A 23,148-nucleotide genomic window follows, 5' to 3' on the forward strand; every position below is an offset into this window, starting at 1 on the left:
GCAGGACGAGAAGGCGGGCATCTTGGCGGCGGGCGCGGCGGCGGCTTCCCGCGGCTCGGCGGCCGCGGCGGGCTGGCACTCACCGGACTCGGGCTCGGGCGCGCCGCTGGCGGGGCCCGGCGGCTGCAGCGAGACCTTGAAGGGGGCGGCGGCGGCGGCGGGCGGCGCGGGGGCGGCGGCCGTGGGCCCCGGGGCCCCGGCGGGGTAGTGGGTGCAGACGCTGCTGTAGAGCTGCATGGCCCTGCCCGCCGCTCGGCCCCTTATAGGCGCGGCGAGCCCGGCGGCGGGGACACACCCTCCGGGCCCGGGGGAGGGGGCCAGCCGAGCGCGGTGACCCCGGGGCCCGAGAATAGAAATGAGCGGAGGGCCGCCGGCGCGTCAGGAGCCGCAAATAGCGCCCGGGTCCCCGCCAAATTCCTGCTGCGCCACAGCGCGCGGGGGCGGGGAGGGCCACGCGCTCGGCCCGCAGAGCCGGGGCGCCGCGCCCGCTGCCGCTGCTCCGGCCCGCGCCGGCCGCTGGGGACTCGCGGAGGAAGCCGGCCGCCCTCCTGGAGCGCGTCCCGCCGGCGAGGAGCGGAGCGGGGCGCGCGGACGGGCCGGGAGGCGGGGCCGCGGTTGTTTACCTCAGGCCGCGCGGCCGCGTCACGTGGGCCCGCTGGAATGTGCGGCTCGTCGCGGCGCCCCATTCAACTACGCGCCTCGCCCCGCCCCCAGGCCCAAGCCCCGCCCCGGCGGGCGGACGTCATGGGCGGGGCCCGCGGCGCCGGCGGCGGGCGGGGCCCCGGCCGGAGAGCGCGGAGGCCCGGGGTCATGCGCAGTGAAGGGGGCCTGGCCGCCTCCCCTGCTCTGCAGCGGGTCTGAGCGCCGCGCCACTGAGCGCGCGGCTGCGGGTGGGGTGGGGTGGGGTGGGGTGGGGTGGGCGCTGCCTGGGGCCAGCTAGAATGCCTTGAAAGCGCGCGTTGGGAAAGAAGCTTCCAGGCTGGGTCTGGAGGACGGAGCGCTGCCTTGAAACCTGCATGGCCTCTGCAGGGTCATTCCGGCTTCTGTTCACCGCTGCCGTCTTTTTGATGCAGTTCCGTGTCCAAATGTTAGGGTCGCCTGACCTCCCCAGCACCTTGCTGCCCTACTGTTAAACCGAAACCCACTTTTCTGCACCCCTAACCCATGTCGACTAGCAAACGCATGATTTGGGCCAAAGGAAATTTTTCAAACAGACTTTCGGAATACCAAATACCATCCCGCCTGCAGCCTTTGAAAATGGGTGCGGCTGTTGCCCCTATGTCAGGGCGGAGCGGAGGGGTGGGGTGCGTTCTGGGGCGGGATAGAACACTGACAGCAGTTCCAGGGAGTGTTAGTAGTACCCGCTTTGTAGAGGAAATAGGGGGTATTCATATGACCACAGTGGTGTCCAGGTTTTGCTATACTCTAAGCTTTGATCATATACTAAGTTAAGAGGCCTTAACAATTCAAATTGAACCTAGAGCCTACCCCACTGTTTTAGACTGGGGGGGCGGGGGTTCGGATAGCCGCAGGTTGTGGCATACGCCTCCCCCCACCCTTCCGCTGGAATGTAGACTCCGTGAATGTAGATTCCCATCGTTGGCTGTTATCGTTAGATCCCTCGCATATAGTTGGAGCGAATTAATATTTACCGAATGAATTAATCAATGGAAAAAGAGTTCCCAAGGTTTCACAGACACTGAGCGGAGAAGCCCGAATTATGATCCCGGTCTCCTGACCCTAGCCAGGGCTTTTAATTTGCCATGGCGGTTCTGACTGCGGGATCCCAGCAGCAGCCTTTTGCATGGGTCGCTCCAGTTAGGTAAATCAACTCAGGTGGTAAGACGACCATGTTTATGCCTAACCATCTTTTCAGCTTTCCGTCACACCCTATTGGGAGCTTGTAGCAGCCACTGGCGCACTGGAAAAGGGAAATTACTTAGATTTCATCACTGATATGGGGGTATCTGTTGTTCTGTGTATTAAACACTTCACCCTGAACACTGCCTGTAGTCTTTCAGTAGCTGGTGTTCTGGAACGGAAGACAAGACAATTAACAATAAATTAATCCTCGGATAATATTGAGTGAGTACCCACTGTGTGCCTAGCAGAGCTAGCGTACCGGGAGCCTGGAGGGAGACGAGGAGACTATTAGAACTTCAATCTTAAACAAGAATGCGTTTTAACAGGCTGAGGTAAAGACGGGGGAAAATTAACTCGAGGTACACAGAGGACAGGCCAGGCCTGATGTACCAAATTAGGAACAAATATAAACAAAAATGTGAAGATTCAAAACTTTAACAGACATGACAGCTCTTTTTTTTCTTTTAGTTTGTGTGGGAGTGGTGGACTATCCAAGACTGAATATCCACTGAGAATCAGGGTCCACTCTGTCTCAGTCTGGGGAGTCTTGGAGGAAATGGTACTTCAGGAAACTCAAAGCAGGCACGATTGCCAGCCTTGGAAAAGGGAATTATTCTCTGCCCTTGGGGCCTGAGAGAAGGCAAGGCCGCCTTGCAAGTGAGAGTAAAGAGAACAGAGTGGGAAAGAGAGGCAAATCCAATTCCTTGCTACTCCATCTGAAAAGAATTCCTAATGGTTCTTTTCTCGAATATCATCTGCCCAGCATATTTTGATGCTGTGCAGAAAATCGGCAGAAGCTTAGGGAAATAGTATTCTAAACCAAAATTGCGTAGTTATTGAATAGGCTAGAAAAACAAGAAATTTCAGCAACTATCAACCAAAAGGTAGCAAAAAGACAATCAAGAGGTTAAAACAAAGCAAAAGAACAAGGCATTTAATAAGTATTTGTTGAGCACCCCGTATGCTCCCAGCATGGTGCCAGTTACAGAGAATTCAGAAATCCATTCTGTCCTGCAACCCAGGCAGCAGAAACCAGGCCACCAAAGCCATGTTTGTAAAATAGGACCAATCCTGGCATGTTTTTTGAAGGTACACACATCTAAATACCACCATCTCTTAGCTAGATTCCTTTAGGGGTAATAAAATTCCCAACCTCTTCCCCTACCCCAAAATGAAACTTTTAAAACTGTGTTCATTTATTCACTAATTAAATAATCATTTCTTTATAAACCTAATAAGACAAACAATCTTGAAAAAGAACCAAGTTGGAGGACTCGTGCTTCCCAATTTCAAAACTTAGTACAAAGCTACAGTCATCAAGGCCATGTGGTGCTGGCACAAAGATAAACATGCAGATCAGTGGAATAGAACTGAGACTCCAGAAATAAGTCCATATGTTTATGGTCAAGTGACTCTTACAGGGTGCCAAGACAGTTCACTGGGAGAAAGAACAGTCTTTTCAATGATGGTCCTGGGACAACTGGACATCTGTATGCGAAAGAATGAAACTGGACTTCTACCGCACAACATGTACGAAAATTAACTCAAAGTGGATCAAATATAAGAGCTAAAACTTTCAAGTTCTTAGAAGAAATTAGAGGTGTAAACTTCAGTGTCCATGGATTAGGCCATGGTTTCTTAGATGTGACACCAAAAACAGAAAAGAAAAAATAGATAAGTTGGACTTCATCAAAACTGAAAACTTTGCACTTCAAAGGAAAGTGGAAAAAAAAAAAAGAAAAAGAAAAGTGAAAAGAAAATGAAAAGACAAATTGAAGAATGAGGGACTATATTTACAAATCATATATCTGATAAGGGACTTGTACCCAGAATATATGAAGAGGTCTTATAATTCAACAGTAAGAACACAATCCAATTTTTCAAATGGACAAGTCATTTGAATACACATTTATCCAAAGAAGATATACAAACAGCCAATAAGCACATGAAAAAATACTCAACCTCATTAGTCATTTGGAAAATGCAAGTCAAAACCCACAGTGAGATACATTTCATACCCACTAAGATGGCTGTACTGTAATAAGAAAGACAATAGCAAGTGCTGGCAAAAATATGGATAAATTAGAATATTATGTATTGATTGTGGAATTTTAATGGTGCAGACACTTTGTAAAAGTAATTTGGCAGTTCCTCAAAAGGCTACCTGTAGAGTTACCATATGATCCAGCGATTCCACTCTTAGATAAATAACCAAGAGAAATGAAAACATATGTCTCCATAAAAACTTGTACATCAATGTTCATAGCAGCATTATTCATAATAGCCAAAAAGTGGAAACAACTCAGTTATCCATCAACTGATGAATAGATAAACAAAATGTGATATAGCCATACAATGAAATATTATTCAGCCGTAAAAAGAATAAATTACTGATACATGGTACAACATGGATAAACCTTGAAAACATTATTCTAATGAAAGAAATGAGAGACAAAAGGCTGCATATTGTAGAATTCTATTTATATGAAATGTCCAGAATAGGCAAGCCCATCGAGATATAAAATTGACTGATGGTTGCCAGTGGCTAGGGAAAAGGGGAAATGGGAAGTGACTATCAATGGGAAGGGATTTCTTTTTGAAGAGATGAAAATGTTCAAAATGAGATTATGCTGATGGTTGCCAACTCTGTGATTATAGTAAAAACCACCGAATTGAACATTTTAAAAGGGTTAATATTATGGTATGTGAATTACTCCTAAATAAAGTCGCTAAAAAAAACCCCTACTATAAGCCAGTCACTGTGCTAAGCACTCAAGATAAAAAGATGATTATGTATCATCTATAAATTTCTCAGCAGCAGCAACACTTACTTTGTGGCATTATTGCATAGATCATGGACATTTTATATATCCTAATGATTTTTCTGACAAATTCATGGTACTTCTATATGGTAGCTTAAATGTAACTGTTAAAATGATATAAATAAGTTGAAGCTTACTGAAAACAAATTATTTATGCCCAGGAAAAAAGGGATAGTTGAAGAGCTGGGCTAGGGAAATGCTATTTGAATTCATAATTTTGTTTTTTCTTAAAATTTCTGTGTAATCATCATGATATAAAAAATAATTTTGCCTTCTGTTCAACAAACATTTATTGAGCTCTAATGTACACAAAGCATATGGGAATATGTTGCAGCTTAACCATATATAGAACCAACCAAACTTAAAATACTGTGGAAAAAGATTCTGAAAAGTGGTTGAGATGTAGCAGGCTCTTAATAAATATTTTCTCAATGTTGTCAAGTAAAAATGGAACATAATCCATAAAGGCAAGCATCTTGGGAAGTATTGTGTGGGTTGATATATACTCATTCTATTAAATTGGCAATTTAAAGTGAACGGATAAATAAATAAAGGCACTATGTCATGCAAACACTTCAATATTCTTTCTCTAGCACGTTTACCACTGCTGACATGTCACTGGCTGGAAGTGAAATTGCCAGGCAGAAGTGCAAGCTCCACTTAATTATTTATTTAATTAATTATTTATTAATTAATTATGGCTCTTCTGAAATTGTATTTATTAGTATCACTGAAAATCCTATCATCTAAAGGTCTCGTAACTCCAGGAAATCTAAATCAATTTATGATAACCAGATCAAGTAATCAGTAGGTTTTTGTTTTTTGTATGGAAAAAAAATAGGACGAAAAATAGCAAAAAGACTGGGAAGTATGTGCAATCATTGACTCCTAAGCTTAGGCTTGGAAAATGTGCAGATCCTCTTGATAAATAGCGCAACAGTTCCCCTCGTGATTGCAATATGGTTCAAGCCTCTGCTCATGCAATGGCATTTTTCATCTTGTGGCTTCAATGGACTATTGAGAGAAAGGAAGAAAGTCAGGGCTGTTATTCACGGGGAGGTTCAGATGACATAATCTGAACAGATTAATTGGTTCCCACACAGCTCTGAATCATTCCAGCATGAAGGGGAGGAACCTAAAAACCTCAGGTGTTCTCTTAATCCTGTTCATCCAATTTAGTATGATATTAGAAAAAGAGTAGTTAGACCAGAAACATTTCATTCGGTGCTCTGTTGACTGCTTCTGGTTGCCTTAACCAATGTGATGCTCGGGTCTCCTAATAATGACTAAGCCTGCTAGTTGCAGAGGGAGGAATGGAAATATAGCCTATGGCCCTGTGATGGTCTGAATGTTCCTGTCCCTTCAAAACTCATGTTGAAATCCAAACCAAAAAGATAATAGTATTAGGAGGCAGGGCCTTGGGGAGGTCCTTAAGTCTTGAGGGTGGAGCCCTCATGAATGGGACCAGTGCCTAATGAAAGAGGCTTCAGAGGTCCCTAGTCTCTCCTACCACGTGAAGATACAACGAGACGGCTGCGACCCGGAAGAGGGCTCTCACCAGACCACAGTGGCACCCTGATGTCTGACTTCCAGCCTCCAGACCTAGGAGAAATAAATTTCTCCTGTTTACAAGCTACCCAGTCTGTGGTATTTGATTATAGCAGCCCAAGCAGGCTAAGGCAGCCCCTGTTTACAAGTAGGGAAAACAAGAAGCACACACACACATACACACACACAGACAAATGTTAAATAACAATGCAGTCTATGCAGTAATCTGTTGCCAAGGGTGGTTCAGATATAACTCAATTGCATGCCAACATTTTAAATATCCACAATCTTCAACGTGTACATAGTAGTTAAATTCTGTAAATAAGTGAACGTGATAACATCGTGGCTTACCCCTCCTACAGACCGATGCTGAGGGAGGCACCCTCACCTCCACCTCCCTCTGTACAGGTACTTGAGACCAGGCTGAGAGACACACCCTTCGTGACTAAGAGGTCAATCGTAAAAATGCCCAGCCATTATATAACTATTTTGCCAAGGCTTAAGGAAAGGAAAAGATGAAGTCTAGACATTAAGCCACTTCCAAATCTATTTTTATTTTTTAGATGTGTGTTGCAAAAATTAAAGCAATGCCAGCATGTAAAAATAAAAGTGGAATTCCTTTCCATTGCATCTCCCCTTTCTCATGTTCCAGAGGTAAGTACTGTTAATGTTTGTTATATATATTTCTAGAACTTTTATGAGCATATATAGACTATATATTTTATAATATCCATGTGCCTGTAAAAATTTTTCATGGTAGGATTACACTGTGTGTACTTTCTCTGCAGTATGCTTTTTCCTTAACTAGTATATCCTGAACATTTTTCATGTCTCAATATTTAGCTCTAGCTCATTCTTTTAATGTCTAGAAAAGAGTTCCAAAGTATGGATGTATGATAATATATTTTTAATGACATTCAGGTCATTTAATGACCTTAGGAGGTTTTGAATGCCAGTGAATCTGATTTGTTTTAGAAATTACTGTGTTCACAAAATATATTTAATGACATTTTAATTTTTTTCCTAATTCCAGTTTTCTGTGAGGCACAGGGAAAATGGTACTTAGTGATTGTATTTTTAAAGTCTCTCTTTTTGTCATATGTTAACATACAGACACAGTGCTAATAAATAGATATTTTGTGAATGAATGAATGAATAAAACAAAATGAAAGAAATCATGCTTACTTGGCCTCTGTAATTATGAGCCTCTTTCTTGATTCCACAGGAACATCTTTCTGCTTAAGAATTTCAATCATCAAAGTTGTAAAATAACTACTGAGAAACCAATACATTTTCTTCAATGGAAATACACTTTTATGTGCTTTATCATTATGAAAATACTACATGCTCATTATAGAAAAATCAGAATCTATAAACAATCAAAAGAGAGAAAATTTTTTTAAAAAAACAAGTCCATCCACTAAAGAGACAACTCCTTGGTCAATTATACCTATATTGGTGGTTCTCATCTGAGGTCATCTGGTGATGTCTGGAGACTTTTCTTTTTTTTGAGGAAGATTAGCCCTGAGCTAACATCTGCTGCCTATCCCCCTCTTTTTGCTGAGGAAGCCTGGCCCTGAGCTAACATCGGTGCCCATCTTCCTCTACTTTATATGTGGGACACCTGCCACAGCATGGCTTGCCAAGCGGTGCCATGTCCACACCCAGGATCCGAACCGGCGAACCGTGGGCCACTGAAGCTGAACGTGCGCACTTAACTGCTGTGCCACCGGGCAGGCCCCTGGAGACATTTTTGATTGTCACAACTGGGTGGGGATTTGCAGAGGCTGCTACTGGCATCTAGTAGGTAGAGGCCAAGGATGCTGCTAAATATGCTGTAGTATGTAGGACAGCCCCTTATAGCAAATAATTATCTGGCCCAAAATGTCAGTAGTACCGAGGTTGGCAAACCCTGATACACACACAGGCACATACACGTTATTTTTTACAGAAATGGAATCATATCAAAGGTACTATGCTGTCATCTATTTTTTTACTCGATATGTCAAAATATCTGTCGTATTAGAAATATACTTCTACAACATTTTTCTCTAATAGCATTTTAATAAATCAGGTATCCCTGAGTCCTTTAGAAATCCTGTAACATCCTTACATAAGGTACTAGGTAAGCAGCAAATAGTGTTTGCAGCAGGTGGATCTGTGTTGCGTTATTATTTAATAATACTTTGGAATATGAAGACAACTAAAGAACATACACTTTAAGGTGATCATCACTTCCTCTGACTATAATTGTAGTGAAAGCGTTAGTATTTATTCTTTACTGTGTCTCAAAGTGTGTCAATTTTAGTTACCTTCTAACTAAAGGTAACTAAAAGTTACCTTTTAGAACCGACACAGCCGGTTCATCTCACAGCTTACTGCAAAGTGGTATAAACCATCGCGAGCTTGCATCTTCTTTTTCAGAGCTCTTTAAATTCTGGGTTTCATCATGCAGTGGCTTTCCCATTTTTTTTAATTGCAACCCACAATAAGAACTAGATTACCCTGAGACCAAGTCTGCTACTGTATATGTGTGTATAACTGAAAAAAGTTTGTAAAATAATACTTATGTTTACTACATGTGATGCATTCTGGTTTATCGTCTACTCTATTCCTTCTTTAAATGTTGATTATAACCCCAAATTCATTTCATGACCCATCAACGGTTATGACTTGCAATTTGAAAGCCACTGCATTGCAGCCTCAATTTTACTCTAGTTAATCATTGTATTTAGAGTGTAAGCCAATCCTTTTACCTCAATACATGTGCTGAGCAAATGGGACTACTGAAGAGTGATGCAATTTTTTTTAATAAGTGAGATAACCTGTAATTTATGTTCTGAGCCAGCAAACTTTTGAGAGTGAAAGACGTGCCTCTTAATAATTATTCCAGACATTAGGGGTAATCCGAAAAGAGTCCCAGATACAATGGCATGTGTGGTCACTTTATCAATAGGTGACAGGAAAAAAAATAGTTTTATTTTCATATTTTTCCCTATTTTCTCCTACAGCGCCCATTCCTCTATCATACCCATGAAAACCTAGGATTGCTGATATTTGGTGTATGAGTCTTATAATTTGCTAAGATAAGCTACTCTCAACTTTAAAACTAAATGATTGGCTTTGAACAAATCTTTGTATCTCCCTGGCCCTTAATTACTTCATCTATAAGATGAGGGTTTAGTGATCTCTATGATTCCTTTAAACTTTAAAATTATGGCTTTATGCTATAGGAAATGATATGAAAACAGCCTTACAAAGCTTACAGTATAAATGGGGTAACTAAATTATGCAATACTTTAGCCTTCCCCCAAATATAATTTCTTTTTTTGTTTTTAAGGACGATAAGCCCTGAGCTCACACCTGCTGCCAATCCTCCTCTTTTTGCTGAGGAAGACTGGCCCTGAGCTAACATCCATCCCCATCTTCCTCTACTTTTTATGTGGAAGGCCTACCACAGTATGGCTTGCCAAGTGGTGCCATGTCCGCACCGGGGATCTGAACCAGCGAACCCTGGGCCACCAAAGCGGAATGTGCGCACTTAACTGCTGCACCACTGGGCTGGCCCCAAAACATAATTTCTTAGAACATTTCAATACAAGTGCCTGAGTCACAGTACCTGGCTGGGCTCAAAGAGCAAGGAGTCAAGTACATAACAGAATTGGAGGCCTCAAGAGCAGTCCCTTCTATCCACCCAAGCACAATGCCACAAAAAGATAGAAGGTAAGAGTAAGTTTCTCAGATGAAACACTGAAAAACATGTAGAGAGAGAAACAGAGAGCCTGGGATTGAAGAAAACTATGCTAAGAGGTTAAGAGAGAGGTTAAAAACATTGTCAACTTCACAATTTTGTTAAAAGTGGACCCTATTTAAAATCATGTTTGATTAATAAGTTAATACTCTTAATGTCACTCAAGTTGAATAAAAGGCAGCACACATAGTTTTAAGAGCTACTGACTACAGAGGGTGTTTGTCGTGTTTGTCACTGCCCAGCATCTTTTTCAACACCCACTCCTACATTAAGAGCCCTTCCTCCCCAGCTTGAAGCCTGGATTCATTCTCCCAACCTCCCATGAAACAAGGTCCAGGGTTTGTCCTAAACTCCATGCATCAAACACACCCCCAGGCCCAGGACTTAAATTCTGAAGGGAGTAACAGGAATAAGCAGGTGCACAGTGGAAGCCATCTTTTGCCAGGGTTCCCAGCATCCCTCGTGCAAGCTGTGGTATTCAAGGGAATTGATGTCTTCCTTGGAGTGGCTCCTGATATAATGTGGGGTTGTTCCAGCTCGACTCTGATTCTCCTGGTGGATTCTGCAAACGTCTTAAGGTTATTTAATGTATGTAAAGCTCCTTAGAGTAAATGCTGCTGTTTGCAACTAAGAACACTGAGGGATACCATAGCTAGAGTCTGTTTGGTCTAGTAAAGTTTTATTAAGGAGATGAAAGATGATTTTTGTCCTAAAGGACAGAAGTCTGTTCTGAGACAGTGGAGCCCCCCTTTTCGGGACATGAGATGTGGCTGCAACAGGAGAGTAAGAAAGCTTGCTGTGGGAAAGTGGATGCTGCAGAAGCAGAGTGGTGAGACGGGGCTAGCCAACATACGACTTGAAATCTAAGCCTAGATATGTGTTTGTGATTTGGGGAACAAAAATTAGTCATTTTAGAGTTTTGTTTTCTTTTGTTTTGTTTTGGTGAGGGAGATTGGCCCTGAGCTAAGGTCAGTGCCAATCTTCCTCCATTTTGTATATGGGATGCTGCAACAGCTTGGCTTGATGAGTGGTATGTAGGTCCAGGCCCGGGATCCAAACCCTCGAACCCCGGGCCACCAAAGAAGAGCGTGCGAATGTGTGAACTTAACCGTGACACCACCAGGCCAGCCCCTAGAGATTTTTTACAATGTGAGGTGGTTAGAGTTGATTTTAACAGCAAAGATATGCACATTTTCATGATTACGTTTAAACACTTAACTTCAGTGGTCTCAATATTATCACTTTATTAGAATTCCAGAAAGTCAAACATTGTATGATCTCACTCCTAAATAGAAGATAGCAACAACAACAAATAAACACATAGAGAGAGAGAGATTGGATTGGTGGTTACCAGAGGGAAGAGGGAAGGAGGAGGGCGAGAGGGGTGGTTAGGCACATGTGTGTGGTGATGGATGGTAATTAGTGTTTGGGTGGTGAATGTGATGTAAAATACACAGAAATTGTAATATAATGATGTACACCCAAAATTTCTATAATGTTATAAATCAATGTTAGCTCAATCAAAAAATAAATAAAATTTAAAAAAAAATAAAAATTTAAAAAAAAACAAAAAAAAGAATTCAAGAAGGGTATGTCTAGAAGGAAGCCCAAAAGAAGAAACAATAATCTTTCAGGAATAAAGAGAAAGTTGGGAAGAAAAGTGATAGAAAAGAAAAAAAGGATTTTAGAAGACCAAATGTAAGCAATCGTGTTGAGAATCAGAATTTGTGTGTGAAACTACCATGGCCAAGCTCATTATTTGACTGCATTGGTGATTAATATGTATCTTCACACCGTCATTTCAACTATATAATTTATGCTTATAATATTACTAGGACGCCTGGGTTAGGCATCCCACAGTCTGGTTTAGTGATCTTGTATACATACTGTCCACCACTGTCTCTGTGGATGGGAATGATCAACAGGATACAGGAGAAAGTACATTTTGTATGTGAAATTTAATCCACGTGTCTGAGAATGGGTTCTCAATCATTATTTGTTTGTTTATTTGTTTATTTATCATGGCATATGTAATTTTCACAAATGTTACCCTCCCCTGTATATACTGAGATGGGGGGAAGAATATAAGAAAGTAAAAGGTGGAATAAACTTTTTAGCCCTACAACTATTAACGATGCACCTGTAGATGTTTCTAATGGATGAGGCAGTATATGGGTTGTGAACACTTCTGTCTTGCAGCCTGCAACAAGGGTCCTTTCCCTCCCATTTGCGAAGGCAAACTGGGATGAATCAAACAAGAGAATTATACTGATAACTTTGAATCCACTCTAACTTATATTTTAAAAACAAATAATTCCTAAAGAAATTTAATATTCTTCAGAGCGGATTGCAGTCTGCTTTGCACTCCACCCACCCTGACTGAAGACTTGTAGTGATTCACCCAGGGAAATGCACAACAAATACAGTGGGAGAAGATTTGAGGAAAGAAACACATGACAATTTCAAAAAGTATAGAGTAAAGATCAATAGTAAATTAGTTATCTATTGTTGTGTAACGGATAACCCCAAAACATAATGGTTTAAAACAACAGTACACATTTATTGTCTTACAGTGTATATAGATCATACATGCAGAAAGAGCATGGCTTGATTGTTCGTGAGGTCAGAGTTAGATGTTGGTGGGGGCTGCAATCATCTGAAGACTTGACTGAGGCTGGAGGATCTGTTTCCAAGTTGGCTCACTCACGTGAGTGGCAATTTGTCGCTGGCTGTTGGCACATGGGCTTTTCCCAAAAGGCTTCTGGGTGTCTTCCTAGCATGGTGGCTCATGTCCACCAGACCAAGGGATCCAAAAAGAAGCAAAGCGAATGCTTCAGTAGCTTTATGACCTAGCCTTGATGTCACAAACCACTACCTCCACCATAATCTGTGGATCACACAGGCCAGCCCTGACTCAGAGCGAGAGTAGACTATGTAAGAAAGTGAATACCATGGGGTAAGGATTACCGGGGGCCTTCTTGGAGACTACATACTACAAAAATAAGGGAAATATGGTTAGGAAGGGAGCAGTACTTCTCCGTTAAGTAACAAGAGATGGAAGATATCTTAAGATTGGTATATTGAGACCGTTGGAACAAGTCAGGGAAATAATTACAAAGAAAGGGTCACAGGAACCTAATGTCTACATCCGGACAGAAGAAAAAGAATGATGGCCCCCAGCAGAGCCTAGTTCCCTTGGATATATTTTAGAAAAGTAGAATACAGAGGAGAAAAAGCTGAAGGACTGGCAATGCAGGATTTGCTCTAGGCTCTTCCTCAGAGCTGAGGTTCCAGAGGGATCTTTCACATTTCCTAGAGAGGCTTCCTGTAGGTCACTGCACTCATTTCATCAAAATGGAAAGAGATCCAGGGGCTCAAGGAAGATACTCTTGATTGATTGATTGATTGATTGATTGATTGATTTTTGCTGAGGAAGATTTGCCCGGAGCTAACATCTGTTGCCAATCTCCCTCTATTTTGTATGTAAGCCGCCGTCACAGCAAGGCCACTGACAGATGAGCCTTGTAAGTCCGCGCCTGGGAACTAAGTCCCCCAAAGCAGAGTGTGCCAAACTTAACCACTAGGCCACCAGGGATGGCCTGGAAGATACCCTTTAATAGTAAAACTAACAAAAGTAGTAAACCAGTAAACCTTGTGCATTGGGAAAACTTGTGAACTTCGTGGATGTGGCACAGGATGAAAAACAGTAACTAGATTGACGCCACACGACTGTTCCTTATACCAGGTCTGCACTCTTACCTAGCTGGACCCTCTGTAAACAAGAATCCTATCAGCACTACCGGGGCCACCACTGCATGAAGACAGGGAGGAGGGAAACTAATTACTGTTGAGGACTTAACATGTGCCAGGCACTGGGTTAAGTGTTTTCTACACACTGATCATTTAACACAATTCTCCATATTTTGCAAAGGTGAAACTGAGGCTTGGAGTAGTTAAAGGCGTCACGGTCTGCTAATTGTTCCCCAATATCCATTTGTTCCTTCTCCCTTTTAATACTGGAACCTCCATAGTTTTAGCTGGGTACACAGCTGACAAACTGGTGACCACAATTCTTAACCTCCTCTGCAGGTGGGGATGGCCAGGTGATTCAGTAATAGTCAATGGAATGTGAGTTGAATTGATGTGTGTAAGTTGTAGGTCACGCCTTTCAAAGCCATGCCTTCCACTGCGCTATGTTGCCTCCATTCCCAGCTGGCAGGAACGGAGATGTGGTGTTGAGTCAGCTTCCACGATGCGGATAACACGCTACCTGATGGCATGGCAAAGCCCACGTCTCAGATGACCACACGAAGCTGCTTACCAGCTTGGACTGCCTGCCAGCTTGGACTTTGAAGTGAGAGAGAAATAACGTAATGCACTTTATTCAAGCCACTGTTGCTTTGATCTCTAGTAAAGGAGTTAAACCAGTATACAAACTAATACATTAACTTCTCAAAGATCATCCAGAAGCAAGTGGCAGACCTGACACATCTCGCTTTCCGATTTCTGCTCTGTGACCTCCCTCCATACACTTTGACAAGGAAGATGTCCTTACTAAAGGAGAATGTTGTTTTTGCTCCCGATGCTCTTGTGTATTCTAAGAGCTCAGTAAACATTTGAAAGTGGGAGTTCATTCTGAGAATTTTATGTCCTTATTTAGTGAAGAGCCAAAACTATGTGTCCTCCAATGTTGAGCGCAATCTATCTCCATTATGATGAATGCTACATTTTTTAGAAGTTGGGCTCTGCTTATATTCTGTTTTGGGGTTCTGACTCATTTTCTTTGGAACATAAGTCTATTTGAGGGATGTTAAGTTTACTGATTGTTTTCAAATGCAGTGTTCTCTGAGCACATTTTCCTGTACCTTGTACAGATGCTTACCATCTTGCCGTCTTTATATAGCTTTGCTATTCATACTAAAAATAGGAACACGTGCAGCTAATATTAAGCCAATACTATTGGTATGGTCATACTGGTTGGTAATAAAATATTGAAATAGTTCCATATTCCTTGGTAAACAGTGAAGACCCTATGACCTCCGAGGTCTCCCAGCTGCTCTAGCATCTATGGTCCCTCCTTCAGCACCCCTGGATATTTCCAGTACCCAGACACCAGCAGGGAGCCTCCAGCTCTGTGACATGAGTCCTTTTTGATTAATCAATGCTTGTATCATATTGGTTACTAAATATTTTTAATGTCACTTCTAGGAGCATGTCCAGCCTGTTGCTTGCCAGCTAACTTTATGATAATTTCCATAGCTGTTCATTTCAACAATGCCTTTAAGAAACCTATCAGTATAAAGATGCTATCCTCCTGGTAGTTTTATGTCTTCTCAAAAACTTTATGCACACTTCCATAATTCAAGGCACACATTTGTAACTTTCTTCCAAGGCCTTCTCACCAATCTCCGCTTACCTCAGTGCATACACACCACACACACATAAATACACACACACACACACTTAGTAAGCTAACACAAAACTGTGCTATGGAGAAATAAATTAAACATAATTCATTCTGTGTTAATTAAAAGCTATTCTGTAGTTTAACCACTATTCCCAAATAGTTTTATGTTCTCAAAATGAAAAGTATCCTGTTTGTTTACACTGTCAAATTATGTTCTCTAAAGCTGGGTCCATATTTCCCATAAAGCCGCACTCACACTGATAATTATAAAACAAAGCCCTATGTAAGCAAACTAAAATGTTTCTCCTCCCACTATCTGACAGTTACAATGTATATAACTTTTATTGTCAGCTACAGTAATCTAACTTAAAAAATATATCAGAAAGTGTATGCTATAAAACGTTTAGCATACCGTCTGGCGTGTTATCGACACAATAAACGTTAGCAATCATTATTATTGTTGTTATTATTATCATTATAATTATATCTCTAAATTGCAAATCTCATCCTGCTATCCTCCTCTGTTTAAGATCCTCTATGGCTCCCCATTGCTTTTCCTAGTGGGCTTGGTGGTCAGGCCCTTGGCTTCCCTTCAGCCCTCATCTCTCAACTCTCACCATCTGTCTCCCTTTTGTCTTCCAGTCATTGGAAACTACGATAAGTCCTCTAACTGGACCCTGTCTCTCTGATCTCTAGGCTCTTGCACATACTGCTCTCTTTGCTTGAACACCTCACCTGGGGGACTCTTATTCATCCATAAGGTCTCAATTTAGATGATGATTCTTCCATGCACGCCTGGGTAGGATGCCTCTTTTCTTTGCATTCACAACTGCCTGAGCCTCATGCACTGATGGACCATGTGGTTACTTGCCCATTTTCTGGATCACAAGCTCTGCAAAAAGAATGATCCCTCCCTTTCCCCTGCTGAATCTCCATTTCAGCTTTCCACTAATATCATGATTGTTGGAAAAAATCAATGTTTAGAGGGGAACTTGTGCTTTCCTCATAAAAACAATCAATCCTCTCAGTTTGAGGAAGTTCACATATATCTAGAAAGACTGAAAAAAAGCAGAAATATGTATTTATATTTAATTACTACATGTAAGTATATAAATGCCTTTTACATCTTAGACTGCAACAGCCTGTGTTTTCATTTCACAGCCTGTAAAACAGAGGAAGAATATTTACTCAACTGTGTTAAACTTTAAGAACTGTGGAACAAAGAAGAGATTATAAATACTATGTATTAATGTAATTATTTTTACTAATAGATTAGTAGGCATCTAGTTATATAAATTTTGTGTCTATTCTCCATTAAGCACATCTTCAAAAAATGTTTTTGAGATTGAAAAATATTTAGAATATAACTGAATTACATTATTTTTTTTTTTTTTTAAAGATTGGCACCTGGGCTAACAACTGTTGCCAATCTATTTTTTTTTTTCTGCTTTATCTCCCCAAACCCCCCCCGTACACAGCTGTACATCTTAGTTGCAGGTCCTTCCAGTTGTGGGATGTGGGACGCCACCTCAATGTGGCCTGACGAGTGGTGCCATGTCCTCGCCCAGGACCCGAACCCTGGGCCGCCGCAGTGGAACGCGCAAACTTAGCCACTCGGCCACGAAGCCAGCCCCGTAGTTTTTAAAAGATGATTCATATTTAATTTACCTCTTTCCTAAATATCATGATTATAGTGTTCTTAATTACTTTTGGCATAAGTGCTTTTTTTTAACCCAAGGAACCTGTAATCAAATCTATTTTGTTATAGGAGAGAGACAAATATTCATATGTCCATTTAGAACTAAAAGGGACAGATGAATCTTACACTTTCAAATAAGAACTAATAACTAATGTGATTAATTATATCATATTTAATTAGGAATATCTTTTGAATTAACTTAGACATACCATACATAGCTGGTTATATTTCCACTCTTCAGTAGTAAAAATTATTCCGTATTCTCAATGAAAACAGTGTTACAACCACTCAGATAATAACTTGGTTCAAAATTAAAACCTGAAAAGGAGAGAAGGGACTTCAGCGTTCTGAAAATTTTTTTGAACCAAATATCTGGAACCCTTTCCCAAGCAAAAAATTGACTAAATTCCTTGTTACAAATAAAGGAGTGCTGCTGCCTTTAGACTATAGGCTTTCACGTCAGGATCTGAGATCACATTGTCTGAAGGAAGCTAAGGCTTAGAGCAGGCAAATTTACCAGAACCGCTTGCTTTAGGGAAAAAGAGGTATAAAAGAATGGGAATGGGTTATTAGGCTGTCTGCCTGAAAACAAAAAATGGGAAAGATTGAAAGTAAAGATGCTCAAGTTGGAGGAAGGAAGGGGAGTCAGATCTGGAGATGTAGCCTCAAACTAGATTGAAGACATGGAGTTTCCAGGAATAAGGAGTGGTCAAAAAATAAGTTACTAGGGAAAAAGACAAGCCACAGAATGGGAGAAGATATCAGCAAATCACATATCTGATAAGGGACTTATCCAGAATGCATAAAAAGCACTAAACTCAACAATAAAAAGACAGGCCAACTTTAAAAATAGGGAAAGGGTTTCAATAAACATTTCTCCAAAGGAAATATAGGAGTGGTTAATAAGCATGTGAAAAGTTACTCAATATTTGTCTTTAGGGAAACATAAATCAAAAACCACAATTAGTTCAAACTTCTTACTGAACTATCTTTAAAGGAAATAAACACAAATCTATAGAGACAGAAAGTAGATGAGTGACACCCGAGGGTTGGGGGAGAGAGGTTGTGGGAAATGGAGAGTGACTGCTAATGGAAATGGGTTTCTTTTTGGTGATGGAAATGTTCTAAAATTGATTGTGGTGATGGTTGACAACTGTGAATATACTAAAAACCATTGAACTGTACACTTCAAACAGGTGAATTGTATTGTACATGAATTATACCTCAATAAAACTTTAAAAAGGCAATCATAAGTGTTAGCAAGTATGTGGAGAAATTAGAACCTCCGTACATTACAGGTGAGACTATAACATGGTGCGGCCACTTTGGAAAACAATTCGGCGGTTCCTCAAAAGGTTAAATATATAGTTACCATATGACCCAGGAATTCCACTCCTGGGTATCTATGCAAGAGAACTGAAAACATATGTCTACACAAAAACTTAGACATGAATGTCCATAGCAACATTATTCACAATAGACTGAAAGTGGAAACAATCGAAATGTCCATCAACTGAGGACTGGACAAATAAAATGTGGTATACTGGCACAATGAAATATTAGCCAATAATTAACAACAATTAACCACTGAGACATGTTACAACAGGGAGGAACTTCAAAAACATCAAGTGAAAGAAGTCAGTCATAAATGATCACATTTGTAGGATCCCGTTTATTTGAAATGTTCCGCATAGGCAAATCTCTAGAGGCAAAGTAGATTAGTGGTTGCCTAGGTTTGGAGGGTGGAGAGAGGAGGGGGGAATGGGGAAGTGGGAATGACTGCTAATGGGCACAAGGTTTCTTTTGAGGATGATGAAAATGTTCTAAAATTAGTTTATGGTGATGGTTGCACAACTCTGTAAATATATTTTAAGACACTGAATGCATGCATTAAAGTGGTATACTTCATGGTATGTGAATTATAGCTCACTAAAGCCACTAAAACAGAATGAATTACTAGGCATATTATCAACACTCAGGTTTGCATCCTCTTACTCCTTCCTCAGAATGTGTCTCATTCCTTTAAATGGCCATATTTCTCAAATAAAATATATGTCCCCTGTACCTGAGTAAATTGAGTTGACCATTTTCTATTTTTCTCATAAAAACCAAATAACTAAACTAGTATGTTGTTTCTTCCTCTTTCTGGTGTTAGGGATTACGGTTCTAAAATTTAGAGTCTAAATGAAGCAATCTTCAGAGAGATATTTGAGTAATCCTCCAAGTATAGTCAAGTCTTTCTTATTACTATTCCATAAGACTTCCTAACCTACCCTCTACTGAATTTGCCTGCAAAGCTTCTGCCGTGGCTGTGAATCTCCCTAATGTAAAAAGATTCATTACTCATTAAAACAGCTTCTGGTTAAACATTTTCAGATTGCTAAGTCCATTTTTTAAAAAGATCTGAATGCGCTCTCTCCCTCCCATTTCAGGTACTCACGCTCTCCAGGGCTAAGCATAGAAAACAAAAGAGCAGGAGGATAGGGAAAGAAAATCTCAAAATAGTGGAAAATGGCAACATCTCTTTTCTATAGGGCTTGTTTTTGACTGTGCCTTTTCTTTCTCTGCGTCCTCTTTTTTTTTTATTTTCCAAAGAGAGATTTCCTCTCTCTCTGATTCTTCAAGTGAGGTCAGAGCCTCAAAAATACCACACTGTATCATTTACTTGGACTTTTTCTCTGCAGAGGATTAGCACTGGGAAGAGTTTGGGCGGTCACAAATGATTCAGAGATAAAGGGTGAGTCAATAAGCATTGCTAAAACCGAGGTCTCTTCACCACAACCTTAGAAGTATTGGATTTTTTTTGCAACTTGCCAACCATAAGCATATATTGATTAACTTAATGGATTCCTTCTGAGTACAATAGTGAAGACACAGGCAGAATGTTCTGAGTATACCGATTAATTGTATTAGTCATTATTTGATACTTGGAAAAAAAACACTAGACTGAGAAAGCAAGGTTTGAACCACAGCAATTTTTGCATTGCTGAAAGGCCCTCTTAAGAAGGAGGGCACTCTCAGTTGGATCTCTGTTTAATAATCAATAAACCAAGATCAAAGGACCTGTATTGAAAAACAAATAAATAAAAAAATAAAACCTTTGGGGGGCAGCCCACCTCGTCCGAAGCCATTACTTCAGAATTATCTGATTACCTCCACCTCGTGAAGTATCATTTTTATCTGGATACTTTTGAATTATGTGTCAGTCACATAATAATGACTGACATTACTGAGTCCTTAGTGTGTTCCTGGCACTGTTTAGGAATTTTTCACGTATTAGTTCAGTTCAAACTCACACTACTTTATGAGACAGGCACTATTATCACCACTTTACAGATGAGGAAAGTAAGGTACACAATATATAGTAAGGGGCAGGCCAGGGACTTGAACCCAAGGCAGTGGCACTCCAGGCCAAACGCTCATTGCTGTGCCCTAATGCTTTTTCAGGTCAAGTCTTCCCCGGGAAGAAAGAAAATTCCATTTTAGTCTCACGAAGAGATCTTTGTGATAAAGATGAATCTAATTAGTGCTGGTTCTCAATGTCTTTCTGTGCTTTCTTTGAGTGAAATTTCTAGGACTTATCTGAAAACCTTGTGCAGCTAAAAGCACAGTGTATTACCCAGTAAATGTTGTGTTTATCCAGTGGAGTCATTTCAACCATTAATTGTTTGGATACCTGAGTGAATGGAGTAATGACATTTGTCAAGAATAGAAAGTGGATTTCCTCCTTTAGGCAGGATCCCCCTCCCAAAAAAGAAAAGAATAGAAAGTGGGTTCCTGGGGCTGGCCCCGTGGCCGAGTGGTTAAGTTCGTGCGCTCCGCTGCAGGCGGCCCAGTGTTTCGTTGGTTTGAATCCTGGGCGTGGACATGGCATTGCTCATCAAGCCAGGCTGAGGCAGCGTCCCACATGCCACAACTAGAATGACCCACAACGAAGAATATGCAACTACGTACTGGGGGGCTTTGGGGAGAAAAAGGAAAAAAATAAAATCTAAAAAAAAAAAGAAAGTGGGTTCCTAATACATAAGGTTTTTAAACAGTATCTTAATTTAAAGAGTGACTTTAGGGGCTGGCCTGGTGGCACAGCAATTAAGTTTGCACGTTCTGCTTCCACAGCCCAGGGTTCGCCGGTTTGGATCCTGGGTGCAGACCCATGCACCACTTGTGAAGCCATGCTGTGTCCCACATATAAAATAGAGGAAGGTAGGCACGGGTGTTAGCTCAGGCCTAATCTTCCTCACACAAAAAAAAAATAGTGACTCTAAGTTTGTACCAGTGATAACTGAAGTTTTGCAACCAAGGCCATCTTAAGAAAAACTCTAAGGACTTCAATACCTGCAGATCCAGTTTGACACTTAGAAAGGATTGCTTCGCTCAAGTTATAGAAGCAGTACCATTTAATTCAGATGTTTTCACAATTTCGTCATAGTTTATTATTATATTTCTTCTCATTTTATAACTAAGAGCTTTATGTATTTGAGACATTTTCAAATATCTTATGACAGGTAAGTCATAATAAAACTGAGAATGGAGATTCTGATCTAATGAAACATTGGTAATATTTGCTGAAATTTGAGATATAATTAGTGATTCCCACCAGGAGTTCATGAATATAATGATGGAGATTTAAAGATAGTTTTAATATTTTTAAAAGATGAGTAAAATCTTAATTTCATAAAGTTACACAAACTAGTTAAATATCAATTTCTTTGCTTCTTACTGGCATATATCCACAGTGTGGTTATCACACTGGTGATTCGCTATAAGCTCTCCAGAAAGGGCCTGTTTCACTCATCTTCCTTGGGCCAGTGCTCAGTACATACCTGGAACACGGTGGGAAGTAAGCAGTTATTTAGTGAAGTGACTACATGGCAACAGAAGCTCTGATTGGCTGCTGATGACATCATAGAGATTCCTGGGATTTATTAGATGGAGCAGATGGTTACCAGAGTGTTACAACATGCTAGAGTTTTAACAAGTCCAATTTTATCAATCTAACACACAATTAACTTCATACATAAGTACAGAGTGACTGCTGAATTTTAGCGAGAAATAATAGCAGGAAACAGTGCTAAAGTATCCATATTTTACTTACGTTATTGCTCGTTGGTATCAACTAATGTTTTTGGTTATTAGCATCAGAATCACAACACTGACATGTTCAGCAATTTTTACATTGTTAAATTTTTGATAATGATTTTTACCTGACAAATATATGGTTCGATTTTGCAAGGGAAAAAAGGAGATACGCAATTGAAACCAATGCTCTCTCAACATGTGCATTTTGGCCCAAAGGATTACAGTTCACTGGGGAATATAATAAAAGGAATTACCGAGGGTGGAAAAGGGGTCTTTTGGTGGTGAAGGGTAGTAAAATTCCTGGGGTAGAAATACGTATATGTATTTCTAAGCCAGCTGGTCCTGGCTAACAGATCCTGAACTGTGAGTCCAGCCACAAGACTTGGACTGACTTCAGAGAGAGGAAGCACCCCACCCTTCGCTCCGCTCTTCACCTCTCCACCACCATTCCTGTCCTCTCCACCCCTCCACCCCTACCCATCCCATTGCTCCAGCCTAAGTGCAGATTCAAACCCAGCTTTACTTAGGTTCTCCAGAGCTCAGACACAATCAATAAAGAGAAACCTTGTTTCCTGTGGCCAATATTCAAGGTAGAATGAGCAGGCCTACAAAGCAGAAAAGGTGATTGGCTGATTGGCAGAGCAGGATTCTGGCATTCCTAGTTCCTTTCACTAAATATCTTCACAAATTCCTTTCTTTCTTTTCTTTTCTTTTCTTTTTTTTTTTTGGTGAGGAATATTGGCCCTGAGCTAACATCTGTACCAGTTTTCCTCCATTTTGTATGTGGGACACCACCACAGCATGACATGATGAACCATGGGTAGGTCTGCATCCAGGATCCGAACCCATAAACCCAGGGGCCAAAGTAGAGCACATGAACTTAACCACTGTGCCACTGGGCTGGCCCCCCAAAATTCCTATCTTAATCACCAAACATGACACAATTTGCATTGCTTTTTAAATATCTAAATACTTAAAT

The 23,148-nt window shown here is 41.0% G+C and overlaps 1 protein-coding gene across 1 annotated transcript in view; it reads right to left on the reverse strand.

Annotated features, from left to right (window-relative positions):
* The window catches only part of OTUD1 (OTU deubiquitinase 1), a 3,115-nt gene extending 2,498 nt beyond the window's left edge, over window positions 1-617 (reverse strand). Inside the window, exon 1 of the mRNA XM_046679074.1 lies at window positions 1-617. Coding sequence (XP_046535030.1) covers window positions 1-237 — 237 coding nt within the window. The 5' untranslated portion in view covers window positions 238-617.
* Between the last annotated feature and the right edge of the window lie 22,531 nt (window positions 618-23,148).

Source organism: Equus quagga, chromosome 12 (genome assembly GCF_021613505.1).
Source record: "Equus quagga isolate Etosha38 chromosome 12, UCLA_HA_Equagga_1.0, whole genome shotgun sequence".
Taxonomy (NCBI): Eukaryota; Metazoa; Chordata; class Mammalia; order Perissodactyla; family Equidae; genus Equus; species Equus quagga.